Here is an 18,614-nt window from a genome sequence, read left to right as displayed (position 1 = left end):
ATCATGCCTGAATTTCACTTAATAAACAGTTTTTTGCATTATCTTGTTTGAATTTCTATGATTTGTAGTAGTTCTTCTCCTCAACAGACAGGATAAACACATCAAAATAGTCACCACACATGAAAAGCTGTGCAGAGTCTGTTACTGTGTAATCAATCAATATTTTTGTTTGCCATAGAAAACTTACTTTATGCAACTTTGGGGCTGGCAAGGCAGATTAGGAGACTGGATGCAAGTGTGAATATCTTTTATTGCAGTCAGTTCCAGGGTCGTCAAAAAAGCAGGCAGGAAATGGAAGAAATCCACAGAAAACATAAAACTAAATACTAAACAAGAAATATACAACACTAAAATAAACTAGCTATAAGAATAAAGAAATAAATACACAAAATGTACAGGCCAGGAGACAAACATCAACAATGCTGGCCCAAAAACAAAGTAGACAAGGGGGTATGAACACACACTAATTACAAGAGAATACAATAAAAGAAGGTGAGGCAATAAATGAAACACAGGTGGGTAATGACAAGAGGGGCAGAACAAAGATAAAAACATTGTCAATGAGAACAAAAACACATTGAACAGAAAACAGACTAGACTGTTGCAGAAATGAACATGGGGAAAGATGGACAAGGGAGTCCTGGAGACATTAGGAGTCAAAATAACAGGTAAATTATTCAATTAATAATGTAATTTTTAGTGACAGCCCTACTTCATGTTAGCTCCCTGAATGTTAGCTTACATTACTCATAGGTGTGAACATTTACAGACAGTAAACATTACATTCACAGCCTTCAAACTCTATAAATTCACTAATACCCCTGATATAACATTTTTACAATATAACATTTTCTTTTATTTATATTCATCTGGTAATTATACTAATTACTTCAATCTGAAATTTATATTTATTTCATTTGACAAGTAAAATTAAAGTTACAGTAAAAGGCACATACAAACACAAAGGTGGTCAGAGAGAGAGACAGAGAAAAAAAAGAGAACACAGCCAGGCTGCATTCTCTTATGAACTAATAGAATTAAAGTCTCTTATGATGTAGTACTATCTGTAAGGCAGGTGAAGTTTATTTCACACACACAACACTCTCACTGTGCAACACATTCATTACCAGCTTCTGAACAATGCACAGAAACAGTTATGACCCGCCTACTCATAAAAGAGTCCTCTTTTTGACCATCTTATGTATTAGAATAATAGTGAAGAAATCAAAAGTATGAAATATCACACATGGAATTATGCAGGGACCAAAACACTGTTAAACAAATTGAACTATCTTCTATTTTAGATCTTTTTAGAAAGTAGCCCCCCTTTGCCTTGATGCAGTTGTAAGACAGGGGTTATATTGGTGTAGAAATTAAGATGTGGCACAGTCAGTAATATCTTTGCAGGATTTATGTGAAGAATTTGTCAGACAAAACAAGTTTAATGATGCTGAAGAAGATGATGATCATGGACCAAACTGATCGATTAAATGTTTAAATTGGTTAAAATAAGTGAAAAATAAAAATAAATTAATTAATTAATGTAAAATGAATAAAAAAGAATGGAGCTCAGCCTGCTCTAGTATTTAAGCTGTCTTTCTCCATTCCCCCAAAGCAGATAATGGGCTGCTACTGTTAATCTTGAGCCTATCCAACTGCTCCTCGCTCACTGACTGCCTAATTCCTCCGCTTTAACCACTTTTTAAGCCTATCTTGTACATTATCTGAAAGCCTGTGCCCAATTACCTTTAAGTACTTTTTGCACTATGTAAGTGTGCAAACTAGATAGACTGAAAAGTTACAGACAATACATTTCTGTGTTCTCTTTCACTGTACATGTCGCTGTTCTTTTTGTACAACTAATTACTTTTTGGTTACAGCATAACCTATTATGTCCAACCTTAACTGCCATTTAGTCAGAGAGAGAGACTTAAACACTTGCTATTCTAAAATGATCATCTCTTGAGTACAAGCAAATCAACGGATACATATAACCATGAAGAATAGACGGATAACACAATGAATCTTAAAAAGGTAAACACACAATTTAAATTAAGTCTACAGTGGAAGTAATAATCTGAATATATTTATAAGTTAACCACCATATTCAATACATAAATCATTACTTATCAAACAACTTTACAGAATAGTCAGCTTCACCAACAAAGAACCCAGCATAGAGCGGCTGAGTGAATGTGGTGTGGACTGTGTGTAGGAGGGTCACTGTGTCAGAGATGCTGTAGAAGGACAGAGTTCCTGCACTGTGATCCACGTACACTCCTATTCTGGAGGGTGATGGACCTGAGAGCACAGTCTGAATGCTGTTGTGCCAGAAAGAGAGAGTGGGAGAACATTCCAGACTCCAGGACTGACTGTTACGTCCAAACACACATTCGTGACCCTGTCCTTTTCTGCAGATCCCTTTATATGAGACTGATACATACAACCACCCCTGTCCCCGACTGCTCCACTCAACCTCCCAGTAACAGCGTCCACTCACACTCTCTTTACACAACACCTGAGCCCACCAGTCAAATCTCTCTGGATGATCAGAGTAAGGCTGTGATTTACCACTGTGCATCAACAATCTGTTGCTGTCAGACAGACTGAAATGAGGATGTGCTGTGTCGGCATCCAGAGTTAGCTGACAGAAATCTAACAGAAATAAATAAATAAATAATTAATTAATAAAATGAGTATTTAGGTTTAATGTACTTATTTGAAGAAAAACTGTGTCAGTGTTTTTGTCCCTTAGACATCTCTATATCAAATATTTTAGACACTGCATAATGTTCACCAAGAGCAACAGCTCAATTATATTTAAACACAGAAATACAAACAATATGTCTGTGTGTGTGTGTTTGTGTGTATATTTGTTCCACTGTTTGCATGTGTGACAGGGTGTGTCAGTGTCTGCATAAAACAGAGTGTGATTCTGCTTGTGTGTGTGAGTAAGAGTGTGTGTGTGTGTGTGTGTGTTTCTATATGTGTGTATAAGTACCTCTCTGTATGTGTAAGCATGCTTTTATCTGTCATTGTGAGGACAACATATCTTCAGAACAACATGAAATTTTGGTAAAACTAAAAGAGCAGAAAGAAATGCTTTTTGGACACTGAGGTTAAGGTTAATGTTAGGTTTAGAATTGGATACTAAGGTTAGGTTTAGGTGTAAATGTGGTATTATTTGGTTATGGTAATACAAATATCAACAGAAAAATATGGAAGTCAATGTAATGTAAGGAAAGTTTGTGTGCGTGTGTGTGTGTGTGTGTGTGTGTGTGTGTGTGTCTGTGTGTGTGTGTGTGTGTGTGTGTGTGTGTGTGTGTGTGTACTTACATTTCTTCAGTCCTGGTTTGATTCTGATCTCACCTCCATGTTCCACTCTACACACACAAACACACATTAATATATTAATTCAAATATTCTCACTTTCCTCTCTGTCTGTCTCAGTCTTCTCTGTATCTATCTCTGTTTCCTCTCGCTCTGTCGCTTTCTCTCTGTATCTCTCTTGCTCTCTGTCATTCTCTCTCTATCTCTTTGTCTGTCTCTCTCTCTGTCTATCTCGCTGTCTTTTTCGCTTTCTTTCTGTCTCTCTGGTATTGTTCTCTTATATACATATTACAACACATTCTGGTGTCTCTCCTAAACACATGCGTAACAGATCTTCAGTTGTAATCATTTTCATCATAAATGATGGGATATAAGTTTTAACTGAGTTGAAAAAAAAAAAAAGTGAGATCTTTATATTTGTTAAACGAGGAGAGAAAATGTTGTTCAGTTTTGATTTGTCCTGAACTGCATTAATTACATTTTCGTTCCTCTCTGGGCCTCCAGTGTTTCTTATGCCGCCTTTTTCTATTTCTAAATTATGATCACTACGTCTGTACATTGTTCATTTCTTTCTTTGGGATTTTTAATTTTGATCAGAAAATCTGCTAGTTTGTATTCTTTGTTTAGCAATCTGTAGCATTCTAATTTATTAACTTATGGAATTTGATTGGTGTAATTACTGATATGTTGTTTTTGATGTGTTTTCTGGATCATTTTGAGCTTTGTTGGTGAGAGGGTGAACTGGGCTGTGGTTTGAAGGTGACGTTTATCTTTGAGGGCTCTAAGAGCCTGGGATAGGTGATAGTGGAATTTTACAGCTCATTTTAGCATGGGGCGGGGGAGTGGAAATTCACCCAGCTCTGCTCTGCACAGCAGATTTGCTGCATTTCTGGGTACTTTTAAGATGTTCTTTAAAAAAATCCAATCTTTTCTATGGGAGTCCCCGTAATGTGTCATTTTGATAAATTATTGGTCCCCATACTTCACTACCATATAAAAGTTTGGGTTTAATTAAATAATCAAATATTTTTAGCCAAATTTGGAATGGTGGGTCGAATGTGTATATTGATTGTTTAATACTGAAATATACTTTGCCTGCCTTTTCTACCAGTGTATTCATTGTCTTGCTAAAGTCATTGTCTTGCTCCAGGGGTCTTTTGAGTCAGTGAAGTGACTCTGGATTGCAGGGTTGCTGCATTGTCACTCTGGTCTCATCTTTATATACTACAAATAGAAGAAAACCCTGGACATTATGCAAAGTGATATAAGTTTACAAATATTACACACACTTTTCATAATGATGGTGATGATGATCCTGCTAAATGCTCTCAGCCTAGCTGAGATGAGTAAGCTTCACCAACAGAGTCTGGTCTCTCCCAAGGTTTCTCCAAACATGATATGGAGTTTTACTTGCCATTGTTGCCATTAGTTTGCTTTTTTGGCATATGATACATGTGATGAAATATTATTAAGAAACCTGGTAACACTTTACATTAAGGGTCGCCAATCAATCATTAATTATATAATAATCAACTATTAATTTCCCATTATTTTGTTACTAGTTAACTCTTCATTAAGCATTAGCTATTACTTAGTAACTGATTAAGCACTTATCAATTAGTAATTGAGTACACTGTTAGTTGATAAGTTAGTTTGTTATTAGTTTATGGCTTACTTACTCATTATCTGTGTACTAACTGCTGCTTTACATTGTTAATGAAGTAATAAGTATTTTTATTCATATAAAGAAGTAACATGATAACTTACCAGCACTTATGTGTTAATCCCATTAATTATCTATTAATTAACTTTCCATCACCTCCATATATTCAGTTGCTTCACTTTTCTCACATTGGTTCTTGTTCATTAAATATGCTTATGGTCACATCTGACCGTAAGATGAGCGCACACAAATTCACTGATGGTTTTGTTATTCATCATGTTCATCTTGGCATATCTGTGCTCATATCTGGTAGGAGTGCATGTAAATTTGGATTTGGATATGTGGCTAATTAACCAAAACTATTATCAACATAATCTGTAATTGCAAAAATAAGAACAACAATAGAAAATATCAATAATACTAATTTGTGTGCATGACAGACCAGTACAAAAGTGGATGTACTTGTGCACTGATATAAACAAATACAATACAAAAAATTACAATGTGCTTTTGTTGTCATACACTGCAATAATACAGCATTTATTCTAGATAATTAATAACACTAAAGAATCACTCTACTGAAACATCTGCCTGAATTAGTGTGTGCTAGATGTAAATGATATGTAAATGAGGTGCTGGTAGGCTGGTTTCATGCACTGAAGCTGATTTATCATTCATGGTCAAATCTCCACTTGTTACCACATCGTACAAAATTGTTATTAATCAGACGCAGAGCAGTTCAATAAAATGTTCCTTTTCACATAACTTTGATGATTAATGGCCTTTAGATCTTTACATTTTGACCATTAATTACTTCTTAAATTCTTCTTACTCAACCATTAATTACTGCTTTTGTGTCCCTCCAAGTAAAGTGATAACCTTTTCCATTAATTATACTATGAACTAATGTTTAAGACATGACTACTTACTAATACATTAATTGCTTTTTACTTGTTTTTGTGTTTCCTCAATTAAAGTGGAAAACACACATACTTTCTCAATTGACATGTTTATTCTGAATGATTTTACTCAATAAACCAAACAGAAATCAGGAACCGTTCAGCTTCTTTATAAAAAACAAAACTTTTCATCTTTTGTTTTGTTTTCTCATAGTTTACATTTTGCATATTGTATATTTGTGTTTGAAAAGAAGATAAAGTGTTCTCTTCTTCTTTTTGATAATTCCAATATTTTTTCCTCTGTAGGGTTTCTGTTTGGTTTATTGAGTAAAATCATTCAGAATAAACATGTCATTTGAGAAAGTATGTGTGTTTTCCACTTTACTTGAGGAAACAAAAACAAGTAAAAAGCAATTAATGTATCGGTAAGTAGTCATGTCTTAAACATTAGTTCATAATATAATTAAAGGAAAAGGTTGTCACTTTACTTGGAAGCACACAAAAGCAGTAATTAATGGTTGAGTAAGAGGAATTTAAGAAGTAATTAATGGTCAAAATGTAAAGATCTAATGGCCATTAATCATCAAAGTTATGTGAAAAAGAACATGTTTTATTGCCTTTTATAAGGTATGAACTGCTCTGCGTCTCATTAGTAACAATTTTGTACGATGTGGAATTAGATATTTGGGCATAAATGATAAATCAGCTTCAGTGCATGAAACCAGCCTACCAGCATCTCATTTACATATCATTTACATGAAGCACACACTAATTCAGGCAGATGTTTCAGTAGGCAGCCAATTAAACGGCAGTGTTAGCCATGAAAGCTAATGGCCGTGCTCGTGGGTGGAGTTTGATGTCCAGCAGTGGTCTGTCATGCACACAAATTAGTATTATTGATATTTTCTATTGTTATTCTTATTTTTGCAATTACAGATTATGTTGATAATAGTTTTGGTTAATTAGCCACATATCCAAATCCAAATTTACATGCACTCCTACCAGATATGAGTACAGATATGCCAAGATGAATGTGATGAATAACAAAACCGTCAGTGAATTTGTGTGCGCTCATCTTACGGTCAGATGTGACCATAAGCATATTTAATGAACAAGAACCAATGTGAGAAAAGTGAAGCAACTGAATATATGGAGGTGATGGAAAGTTAATTAATAGATAATTAATGGGATTAACACATAAGTGCTGGTAAGTTATCATGTTACTTCTTTATTTGAATAAAAATACTTATTACTTCATTAACAATGTAATAAGCAGCAGTTAGTACACAGATAATGAGTAAGTAAGCCATAAACTAATGACACACTAACTTAATAAATTGGTTAGCAAATGTAGGCCGAAGCTTGATGTAATTTACAAACACGCATCTGCCAGTTCCCTCAAACTACTGGACTCAGTCTATCACTCTGCACTGAGGTTCATCACTGGAGACCCTTATAACACTCATCACTGCAGACTGGATGAAAAAGTTGGTTGGCCCTCACTAGCTACACGGCAGGAAAAACACTGGTTTATTTTGTTTTAATGTTGAATTTGCGATTTTTTTTGGAAGACATGTGTATATTTTGTGTTTGGTGCCAGCATCACTTTTTAAAAAGTCGAGACAGGGCATTTTTACCACTGTGTTGCATCACTACTTTTCTCAACACTCTGTAAGAAATTTGGAACTGAAGAGATCAAATGTGGTAATTTTGAAAGCGAAATATTTTCCCATTCTTGATTGATATAGAGTTTCAGCAGATCAACACATTGTCTTGCTGAAATAATCAAGGCCTTCTCTGGAAAAAAAAGTTGTCTGGATGGCAGCACAATACTCCAAGACCTATATATTTATCGTTACACATGTGCAAATCACCCATGCCATGTGCACTAATGCACCCCTATACATACAAGGTCAAATTTCTGTCATGGTAGAGCTCCCAATGTTTGCTGTTTAGGCTCTTATTTTCAAGTGTAAACAGCTAGTTGCAACAGTCATTTAAAGTCAAAACACAACAGCTAAAATTTGTATTTATTTTAAATGTGACTTACAATCCTTCTCATTAAAGTCTTTCTTAATCTAATTTAGAAGGGTCTGTCAAATGTAGCTACACAGCCATGTTACATTTCACAGGGGTGTTGCAAAGTGCGAGGGCTTAGATCATCAGTTAGGACTAGTTCCACTCCACCTCATTGGCTGCAGCTCACTTCTCTCTCTCTCTCTCTCTCTCTCTCTCTCTCTCTCTCTCACACACACACACACACGCACACACACACACACACACACACACAAAACTAAACCTCCTCACACACACTCCTAGTACCCCCACCCCCCCCACACACACACACAGTTGTTCATACCTGAGAGTGCTGAGTGCACATTGTGGATCCTCCAGTCTTGCACAAAGCAGCTTGACTCCTGCCTCTCCTGGATGGTTGTAGGTCAGATCCAGCTCTTTCAGGTGTGAGGGGTTTGAACTCAGAGCTGATGCCAGAGAACAACAGCCTGCTTCTGTGATCATACAACCAGATAATCTGCAGAGAAAGAGAGAGAGAGAGAGAGAGAGAGAGAGAGAGAGAGAGAGAGAAGGGGTTACTTTTGCAAACAACAAAAAACAGTATTCTCGTAGTTATCTTGATACAGAAATATTTTATAAATATAAGAAGTTGGTATGAAGAACATAAAATCGAAAAGCAGATTCAAATTCTTTGACAAACAAGTTAATACCTGCCATGCTGTAGACTGGGGTTCAGTCCTCTGCCTAAGCAAGCACCCTACACTATACCAATGAGGGTCCAATTGTAGGTCACTCTGGATGAGAGCATCTGATGAATCCCATAAATGTCATATTTAAAAACCATAAAAACTCCATAATCCATCATAGCCTGTATTAAATGTGTCAAAGAAGGAAACACAAAATACTGCAGCTGTTAAAGGGGTAACACAGGCTCAGTGCTTGAGGCTGAGACTAGCCTTTAGAAAGCAGTAATATCTACTGAATGCTAAACTGTCCACAACTATCAGGATTTTGTAACTCTGTGTTCCCCACTCTCAGTGAGCATGATAGGAGAAGGCTGCTTGCTGATATTTTGGAAAAGGAAGGATGTACAATGTACTAAATCCAGGGATTCCAATAATTGCAACACATGGTTTGGTTAAGGGGTTTTGTTTTCTAATGCTAAACATTTTTATTTCATTATTTTCTGTGTGAGGTTGAGCTTATTAGCCACAGATAAATTTTTCCTGACATTTTGTATCAATCTTTTCCAATGTATAGAATTTATCATTCAGAATTTGATTAATAGAAAGCTGACCTGAGTATCTGAAGTTTACAGTGTGAGCTCTTCAGTCCAGCAGAGAGCAGATCCACTCCTGAGTCCTGCAGGTCATTACTACTAAGGTCCAGTTCTTTCAGGGAGGAGTTTTCTGTTAGTAAAACTGATTTCAGATTTTCACAAGCTTTTACTCCAAGACTGCAGCTTGATAGTCTGTAAAAAATAATGAATGAAACCATTATTATGATAAGAGAAAGAAGGATTTTTCAAAGAAGTTGAAAAACAAAAGGAGAGTTCAACTGAGGTTAAACAATAATACCAACATGAAAATTACATTTGAACATTTAAAGATGTAATTTTAAGAATTTATTTTGAGCATGAAAAATGACTTCATAATAATTATTGATTTTTTTTTTTTTTTTACTTTTGGCAGTTCAATTAATGCATGCAAAAACTGAATTCATATTAGTTAAAATTGTTTCATCTTTTCAAATGAAATAGGGAAAGATACAAATTTTTACTTGTGTTTTACATGCTAGAACTTAATTCTTGCAAAAAAAAAATGTCAGAATTATCTAAAATATATAAAAATAGCCAACATACTTGTCTAATACACTGTTTTGTTTGGAATACCTTTTAAAACGAGTTTGTATTCCAGTATCCTTTACAAATGCATTTTTGACCATTTTCATACATTGCAAAAATATATTTGAATAATACATTTGGAAAATACATTTAAAATGTATTTCCTCTTTCAGTGATGCACACAGACTATGTGAGTGTTATAAGCCCCACTGTGTAGAGAATCTAACTGATTATGAAACAAACAAACAACTAAATAAATAAATAAATATTTCACAAAATAAACATTAAAATTCAAATCTCTCACATGCTGCTACTGGTTTGTCCCAGTTAAAATGTCAAATGTTCCCCTTACTGGAATTAATATTTTGTATAAATATTATTTTGGATGTCTTAGCTCAGTGTTACATTATTTTGCATTATTTGTGCTGTCATGCTTGTAACCTTTCTAACACCACTGCTATCAAAAGCTGAAATTCATGTAATCAAGAAGATAATGCTTTCAGGCTTTGATTTACGTGCATCTGTACGCATACTGCAACACTGCAGTGATCTTTTGTTTTACACTAATTGCAAATTTGTTCAGCTAAAAAGACTGAATCAGATCTGTTGCAATTTAAGAGTTTTAATTAGCATTTGTGGATGCAGCGCTGAACTCTTTTCATAGACAGTGTTTTTCAAAGGTGTTTCTGAGCCCATGCAGTCATTTCCCCCACAGAATCATGCCTGTTTTTAATACATTGCACTGTTTTTAGCATTGCACAACTTTAGTAGTCTTTTGTTGCCCACATCACAACTTTTTTGGAACGTGTTGCTGGCATTAAATTCAAAAGGGGCATATATATTTCAAAAAACAATAGCATTTCTTAGTTTCAACATTTCATATGTTGTCGTTGTACTATTTTCTATTAAACTTAGAGCTTAAAGGATTCACATATCATTGCTTTTTGTTTTTATTTACATTTTGCACAGCATCACAACTTTTTTGGAAAGGGGGTTGTATTTTTTAGCCAACAATATTCAAATACTAACAGAAGTGACATTCATTTACATTCATTCATTAACACTTACAGAGCCTTTCTGCAGTTGCTCGTGGCCAGAACCAGTCTCCTGTAACCCTCCTCTGATGTGTTGAACTTTTTTGGGTCCAGCTCATCCAGAACCTCTTCTGAGATCTGCAGCATGTAAGCTATTGCTGAGCAATGTGCAGCAGAGAGTTTGGTTTTTGCATGTTTCTGTGATTTTAGATACTCTTGAATCTCTCTGGAGAGAGACTGGTCATACAATTCAGTCAGACAGAGGAACAGGTTGATAGATCTCTCAGCAGGAAGATCTTCTGTTTTTATAAGGCGTTTGATGTGCTGCACTGTTTTGTTGATGCTCTCTGAGCTTCTCTTTGGTTGTGCCAATAGACCCTGTAGGAGTTTTTGATTGGACTCTACTGCAAGGCCCAAAAGGAAACGAAGGAAAAGATCCAGGTGTCCATTTTCACTCTCTAAGGCTTTACGTACTGCTCCTCTCAGTAGCTCATCCAGCAGAAAAAAATGCAGTTCCTCCATGTTTTTGCTCACATAGCAGTAAAACACATGGAAAGCAGCCAGGAACTCCTGAAAGCTCAGATGCACAAAGCAGTAGACCTTCCTCTGATAGATCACAGATTCCTCCTTAAAGATCTCAGTGCATATCCCAGAGTACACTGAGGCCTCAGTGACATCAATGCCGCACTCTCTGAGATCCTCTTCATAGAACATCACATTACCCTTAATCAGCTGTTTGAAAGCGAGTTTAGCCAGTTTTAGAATCATCTCTCTGTTAGATTCCAGAAGTTTCTCTGGATCGCTCTCATCTTTTCCATCAAACTTCTCATTCTTCATATTCATCTGAGTGAGCAGGAAGTGTATGTACATTTCAGTCAGAGTTTTGGGGATTTCCATGTTACTCCTGTTTATCATTTGCTGAAGCACAGTGGCTGAGATCCAACAGAAGACTGGAATGTGGCACATGATGTGGAGGCTCTTTACTGTCTTAATGTGAGAGATGATTCTCTTGGCCTGGTCTTGGTCACTGATTCTCTTCCTGAAGTACTCCTCCTTCTGTGGGTCATTGAATCCCTGAATTTCTGTCACACGGTCAATGTGTTCAGCAGGTATCTGATTGGCTGCTGCTGGTCGGGTGGTTATCCAGATGTGAGCAGAGGGAAGCAGATCTCCTTTGATGAGGTTTGTCATCAACATCTCCACTGATGAAGACACTGTTATGTCTGATACTTTCTTACTTTGTGAAAAACTCAGTGGAATTCTGCTTTCATCCAGACCATCAAAGATAAACACAACTTTGTATGAATCATATATCTTTGGGTCCAGATCTTTCAGCTCAGGATGGAAATCACACAGAAGTCTATGAAGACTAAACTGGTCATCTTTAATCAGATTCAGCTCCCGGAAAGGAAGCACAAACATGAAATCTACGTCCTGGTTGGCTTTTCCTTCAGCCCAGTCCAGAATGAACTTTTGCACAGACACAGTTTTTCCAATGCCAGCAATGCCTTTAGTCAGGACAGTTCTGAGCTGTTTTGGTGTTTCATCTTCTCTTCTTTCTTTTTGTCTGACACTGTTGGCCATCACATATCTAATATTCTGTTCTTCCATTTCACCTTTAGGATCTCCTATAGGTTTAAAAATATCTAAGTAGTTGATTGGGGTGTCTTGTAACTGTTTCCTGGATGTTTTCTCCATCTGCAAAACCTCATGTTCTTCATTCACTCCTTCCCTCTCTCTCTCTATGATGTAGAGCCGAGTGTAAATCCTGTTCAAGAAGGTTTTATTCTCTTGCATTTTGATTCCCTCAAATAAGCTCTCATACTTGATCTTCAGGCTGCTTTTGTGTCTCTCTAAGACTCTGTGCAGGACATCATCTCGATCATCCCTCCTCCAGCTAATAGAAGCAAATTAAAAATGAAGCTGAATGTGAAAATTATTCATAAATCAGGATAAACTTTTCACATATTCACTGTAAGTCTCACTCTTATCTGGTGTAGTAAGTAGTTAAATAAAATATAATCTAGTGCTTTAGTTGCACACACTGAGCATGTTCAGTCTTACAGTGGTAAAACTGTGACTGTGTCTCACCTTGGGTCAATACCAGTTCCTCTGATACTGAAACCAGGAGGATTAGACATGGAGTCGCTGCTCTTCATAGACACACAGCAGAGCTTGTGAGAGTCTTCTCTGGATTTCTGAAGTCTGATAACAGGTTGTCGGGACAATATGTCAAATCAAAAAGCTGTACACTCAAGTCATTGGTTTACCTGGTGCATCACCTGGCTGATAATTGTGTTTGTGTCTCACCTTGGGTCAGTACCAGTTCCTCCACAACGAAAGTTAGGAGGACTCAACCTGGAGGAGTTGCTGCTCTTCAGAGACACACTGCTGGGTTCTGGAGAGTCTGCTCTGGACTTCTGAAGCCTGATAACAAGATATTGAAGGAATGTATTAAATTAAGGATACTTTTTCACTTGCTTCCTGGAGAAATCTGTGGTGAGTTATAAAATAGGCATAAAATAAAAATAATAATAAAAATAAACTGGAACAAAACTGGATATTTCAACTGTACAATGAACAATGATGGCATATATCATAATAAAAAATAACATAGCATGTCAAAAAGTAGTATTTTATAAATATCCACACCAAAACATTTGCTGGATCTGTAGAGAACCAATCTACAAAAGATTTGTGGGATACTAAAGAAGACTTGTGAGGACTTGGTATGAGTCAGAGTATGAGAGTGTGTTCAGAGTATGAGAGACTTTCCTGTTTTTGACCTAAAACGTTTTAATGTATGTGTGAAACTTCATTGGAGCAGTAGTGATATGTATGGCGATATGTATGCAATATGATATATCCATTGCGAAATTACAGTAAAATAAAAAAATGACCCAGTCTTGTAAATGAAAAACTGCATTTTTAAAAATGTATTTCAATAAATATTTATTCTTTTACATTAGTGACACGGAACACTGATGATGTCAATGTTGCCAATAATAATTCACATACAACAGGCTTTTAAATTATTAATGTGATGTAGTTTGTTAAGAGAGAAAAGTGTTTCCAAAATTGGTTATACTTTGACAGTGCATCAGGTCAGAGGAGGGGGAGAGCAGGACAGAGTGAAGGAGACAGCAAGAGAGTGAGAGAGAGAGTGAAGACAGATGGAGAGTGAGGGAAAGCGAATGAGACAGGAGGAGTGGGTGAGAGAGTGAAAGAGGCACCAAGATTCTAGTTTAGAATTCTAAACTCTCAACACCAGCAGCAAAGAATATGAGCTCCTACAGCAGTAAACAACAGTCTAAACTCAACCTAAACATACCAGAAATATTTAGACTAACTGACCTACAGACCAGCAGAAAAAAAAAAACTGATCCAACAAGATCCAACTAGCAACCTGGACCTGCATCTCAGACAGCACATTTAAATAAAAACAACTGCTAAACAGGGAAAAACAGGAAAAGAGGTGAGCAAAATCTGGAGACACACAAACAAAGGGAACACCAATCAGACTGACTGATAAAGAGCTGAGCTTCCTTTGTGATTCTGTTGGAGAAGCTTTTTAAACATTGTAAACCGTTTCAGTACTGCTAGACCTCACTTAGCTCAGGCAGAACCTTCCTGAGAACCTCTGTCAGTTACAAATTGAGATATTACTGAAGCAGCACAGTGGACAGAGCTTACCCTACCCAGAAGAAGCCAACAGTGAGAGCAAAATGAAGAAATACAAGGCAGGAATATTAAGAGAAAACCCAGAGAAACTAGTAGATTTAGATTTCACAGTAATAAACAGGAGAGGATGTCACAGATTCTTCCTTGGTCCCTCTGAGTGTCTGTTTCTTCCCCTCTGTTGTAGCCATGTGCCTTTGTTTTCTTGTGACATGTGCTTTTGTTGTTCTGTGTCTCCTCCCTGGTCCTGCCCCTTGTTATCTGTTCCACCTGCCTGTAGCTCCGCCCCTCATTAGTCCCAGGTGTGTCTCATTTCCCCTCTGTGTATTTATACCCCTGTGTTTGTTCAGTCTTTGTCTTGCATTGTGGATGTTACTCTGTCAATATTACTTTGTCTCTTGGTTTTGTACGTTTTGTAGTTTGGTTTTGCTTTCATCTTGAACTTGTCAGTTATTCAAACCTCTGCAACTATTCTATTAGCTCTACAATCAATAAAAGCAACTCGCATTTGCATCCCGCCTCCATGCCTCAAACGTTACAGAGGAATTAAAGCTGACCTACTGTTTCACACAGAACACCCAGATGTCTGGCATTCAACTCTTCTTGCTGACAATAAGCATTTTAAAATGTGTTGTAGTAAAACTATGAGGCGAGTCTACAGTGACAGCACACCTAAATTTATTTGTTTACAAAACTGGAACAACCATGATTCAGGGATATGAAACAAATCTTGAAAAATCTTAACAGGATTTTAAAAGACTGAGGTCACTTTTGGAAATGAATAAACCCATTCCACTCCCTACAGCAGCACATAGTGCTCTCATGTCTGCTTGAGCCCCCCACTGTTCTACCAGACACAACTGACACCAGCCATGTCCCACTCAGAACTGGGGAAGACTGCCTCTCCCAAGTAGAAAAAGTTAATGGAAATGAAAGAAAACAAACTCAACACCATTCTTCAATGACTAAAAACTGAATTAACACAGCTCAAAAAGAGACTCAGGCTAAAATCAGGCAAATGGAGGAAAATGTAAATTTATACCAAAGAGAAATCAAGACCCTAAAAAAGGAGTTGATAAGATTGCTTCAGCTCCTAAAGGTGATGACAAAACACTGCTCAGATATATTTTACACAAAAGACCATAATTACATTTCAGAGGACAGTTAGAAAGAGCTCCGTCCCCCCAGTGCTCCACAGCGGAAGCTAGAGCTCCACCCCTAAGCGCTATACAAAGAAAGCCAGAGCTCTGTCCCTCCAGCATGCTACAGAGTGAGACAGAGCCCCGCCCCTCCAGTGCTCACAGAGGGAGCCAGAGATCCGCCTCTCTAGCTCTCCACAGAAACAGAGACATCCCCCCCTCCAGTGCCCCACAGAGAGAGCCACAACTCCACCCCTCCAGTGCTCTACAGAAAGAGCCCTATACTTCCAACAACCTACAGGATCATTCCCCTTCAGGCCCATTATGTCCTCCTGTTGTGCACCGCGCACAACGCTGCACACCAGACCGGCTTCTACAGCCTCCCACAACAGATCTACTTATTGACTTAAACGGTAGTAAATGCAGAGTAGGTCAGTGCCCCACAAACCAAGCAGCACATAAACTGCTCCACCCTGCGCAGTTGAGTGCACCAGATAACATTATTATACTCACAGTGTATATATATATATATATATATATATATATATATATATATATATAGGTAATGAGCTGTATTTGTAGTAATACAAATTGCTCAGCACCCACATCACCCACATCTGCACATCACCCAACACTAACAACTGAACACCTATATAACAATGTGCATGTAGATATAAACAATGCTTGGATGTTAGCATATGAGAGCATATGAGAGCAGCTATGCCCTGGTTCCTAGCAACTTATCCAGTGAGAGGGCAGCTTCCCCATGTTATTAGTAATTAGTCACACAGATTTCTAGTAAGAGAACAAAGTGCAACTCAAGAGAGGCAGACAGAAGAGAGCACCACTAAACACTGCAACACCCAGCAGAACTTCACAGAACACACCCAGCAACACTGCACCCTGTAGGACCACAACCAACAGCACTGCACCTAGCAGAACCATGACCAGCAACACTGCACCCACCAGAACCACAACCAGCAATGCTGCACCCACCAGAACCCCACCCAATCCTTGCAGGTGATGCTACACAAAACAGATTGGCTGAATATCTTGTTACTGTCCAAGATATTAAACAGAGAAGGGTCTTCACCAATTACAGACTCAGTGACCACAGCCTGGCCATTGAGAAAGGAAGGTTTAAAAAGTCTTGCTTACTGATAGAGGAAAGAATGTGTGGTCACTGCAGAGCAGGTAAGTTAGAGACAGAGAGACACTTCCTACTGAACTGCCCAAAATATGAATTTATCAGGAATAATTATTATAATCTATTTGAAAAAAGATCAACAGCTTCAGGACATTGGGAGATAATAAAAAAATTATAAATTAGTAATTATATTAGGAGAATGTTCATCAGCATAAGCAGATATGTGTATGAGAGCCTCTTCCGAAGCTCACAGTTGGGGTCTGGAGATGCTGCTCTCTTCCTCCTGAAAACAGTTTGTCAATGATGAGTGTAAAGTACTGAATAATTACATTATTTGCTAAAACTTATTTAACACAAGTGAAAAACAGCCATTCAACTGTATTTGTACAGCACACCAGACCTTAAAATAAAACAGCTTTACTAATGAACAAAAATCCTGAGATCATTAGGAATAACCACTGAGTGAAACACTGACACAAAAAGGAACTTGTGTTTTCTCTTTCTTTATGTTCAGTGCTGTTGTAAAGTTACTCACTTTGGGACAGAGGGTTCTTCTCCACTACTAGAGGTATGGAACTCCATCATGGAGGTGTTCTTCAAACAAACTCAGCTGGATTGGAGACGCTGACACCTGTGCACAAACATTCATTCTTAGGCCAATGAATCTGTTGTCAGTAAATTACAGCATGAAACAACACCTGAAAACAAAAAAAATTATATAAAGTTTAGTCTTATTTAGTCTATATAAAATTTTGTCTCATAGACAATTAGGAATTTCCTAAACTTTCTTATTCGGTGTAATAAACAGGAGGAGGATTAAAAAACAAAACTCTAAAGCAGGATGTTGTCTTGCATTGTCTTGAGGTCTGTTTGCTCCCTCTGATGGTCAAACAGCGGTACTGCATATGAACACACTTAACAGTATTATTTACAAACCCCACATAAACAGCAATGCGCTCTCAATTCCAACAAACCACACAACTATCACCGTTAAATGTGACTATTTAGGTGCATATTTTAAAGTCAGTTTACAATATTTTTCAAAATTCAGAGTTCACATAAATACATTTTTTGCTCTCTAACCATCTCACATCATCTTTGTCTCTACCTGTTTCATTAAGCGGCCATTTTATAACAAGTCTGATCCTCCACTGAGTTCAGCTGAAAGAACTGTTCAGTATCTGTGAAACACATAAAAACGTGTTCCTTTAAACTACACGCAGATATTCCTCATTCCTGTTAGTTATTCTTGCCGACTGAACCCAAAACGCTAATATCTGCAATCTTCCTCTCTGAAATCTTCTCTCCGTGTATAACCTTTACCAGGTAAAACTTACTTTCGGTTTCTCCCTCACTGCATCCACCTGTTCTGGAGAAGAACAGCGGAGACACAGTGGGTGTGCGGGGCTACAGTCAATCATTTGCTGACTCCAGCCAATCATGTTTCACAATATCATATTACATGATTTGCATTAGCCAGTCAGGAACGTGCTTAACAGATGAACCCGCCCTTTCAGGGATGCGCACAGACCAAAAACTAAACAAATAAATAATAGTGATGAAATATATTTGAAAAATCTAACAGAAGTGTGGGAGGTGTGATATCACTGAAGTGTTCTAAATGAGAGTTATGGAAGTTACAGTGTTTTCAGAGCATGTTTTAGAGTAAATTACTGAACAAGGAACAAGGAAACTGGACAGTCTCGCTGAAACCGGAGAGAAATAATCACCACTGCTGAAAAACAGAACAAAGAGAAAGAGCTCACTCTAACTCAGCCTCTGTTTAACTCACTCACTTTATTATTTCAGCCAACCAGTAACTTCAGCTTCAAGCTCCAATTACCAATACAATAGTGACCATCGAG

General features: G+C 37.3%; 1 protein-coding gene across 1 annotated transcript; it reads right to left on the bottom strand.

Annotated features, from left to right (window-relative positions):
* Positions 1–1,904: 1,904 nt before the first annotated feature.
* LOC118800189 (NACHT, LRR and PYD domains-containing protein 12-like) lies at positions 1,905–17,465 on the bottom strand. The gene is made up of 8 exons (XM_036560366.1): positions 17,285–17,465; positions 13,096–13,212; positions 12,877–12,990; positions 10,820–12,682; positions 9,206–9,379; positions 8,252–8,425; positions 3,337–3,383; positions 1,905–2,655 (listed from the first exon to the last, which is right to left on the bottom strand). Exons 1-8 carry the CDS (start codon positions 17,332–17,334, stop codon positions 2,123–2,125), a joined length of 3,072 nt encoding a protein of 1,023 aa, XP_036416259.1. The 5' UTR covers positions 17,335–17,465; the 3' UTR covers positions 1,905–2,122.
* Between the last annotated feature and the right edge of the window lie 1,149 nt (positions 17,466–18,614).

The sequence above is a fragment of the Colossoma macropomum genome, unplaced genomic scaffold (genome assembly GCF_904425465.1).
Source record: "Colossoma macropomum unplaced genomic scaffold, Colossoma_macropomum, whole genome shotgun sequence".
Classification (NCBI taxonomy): Eukaryota; Metazoa; Chordata; class Actinopteri; order Characiformes; family Serrasalmidae; genus Colossoma; species Colossoma macropomum.
Note: the sequence above shows the minus strand (reverse complement) of the source record. Positions and strands in the feature narration are given on the sequence as shown.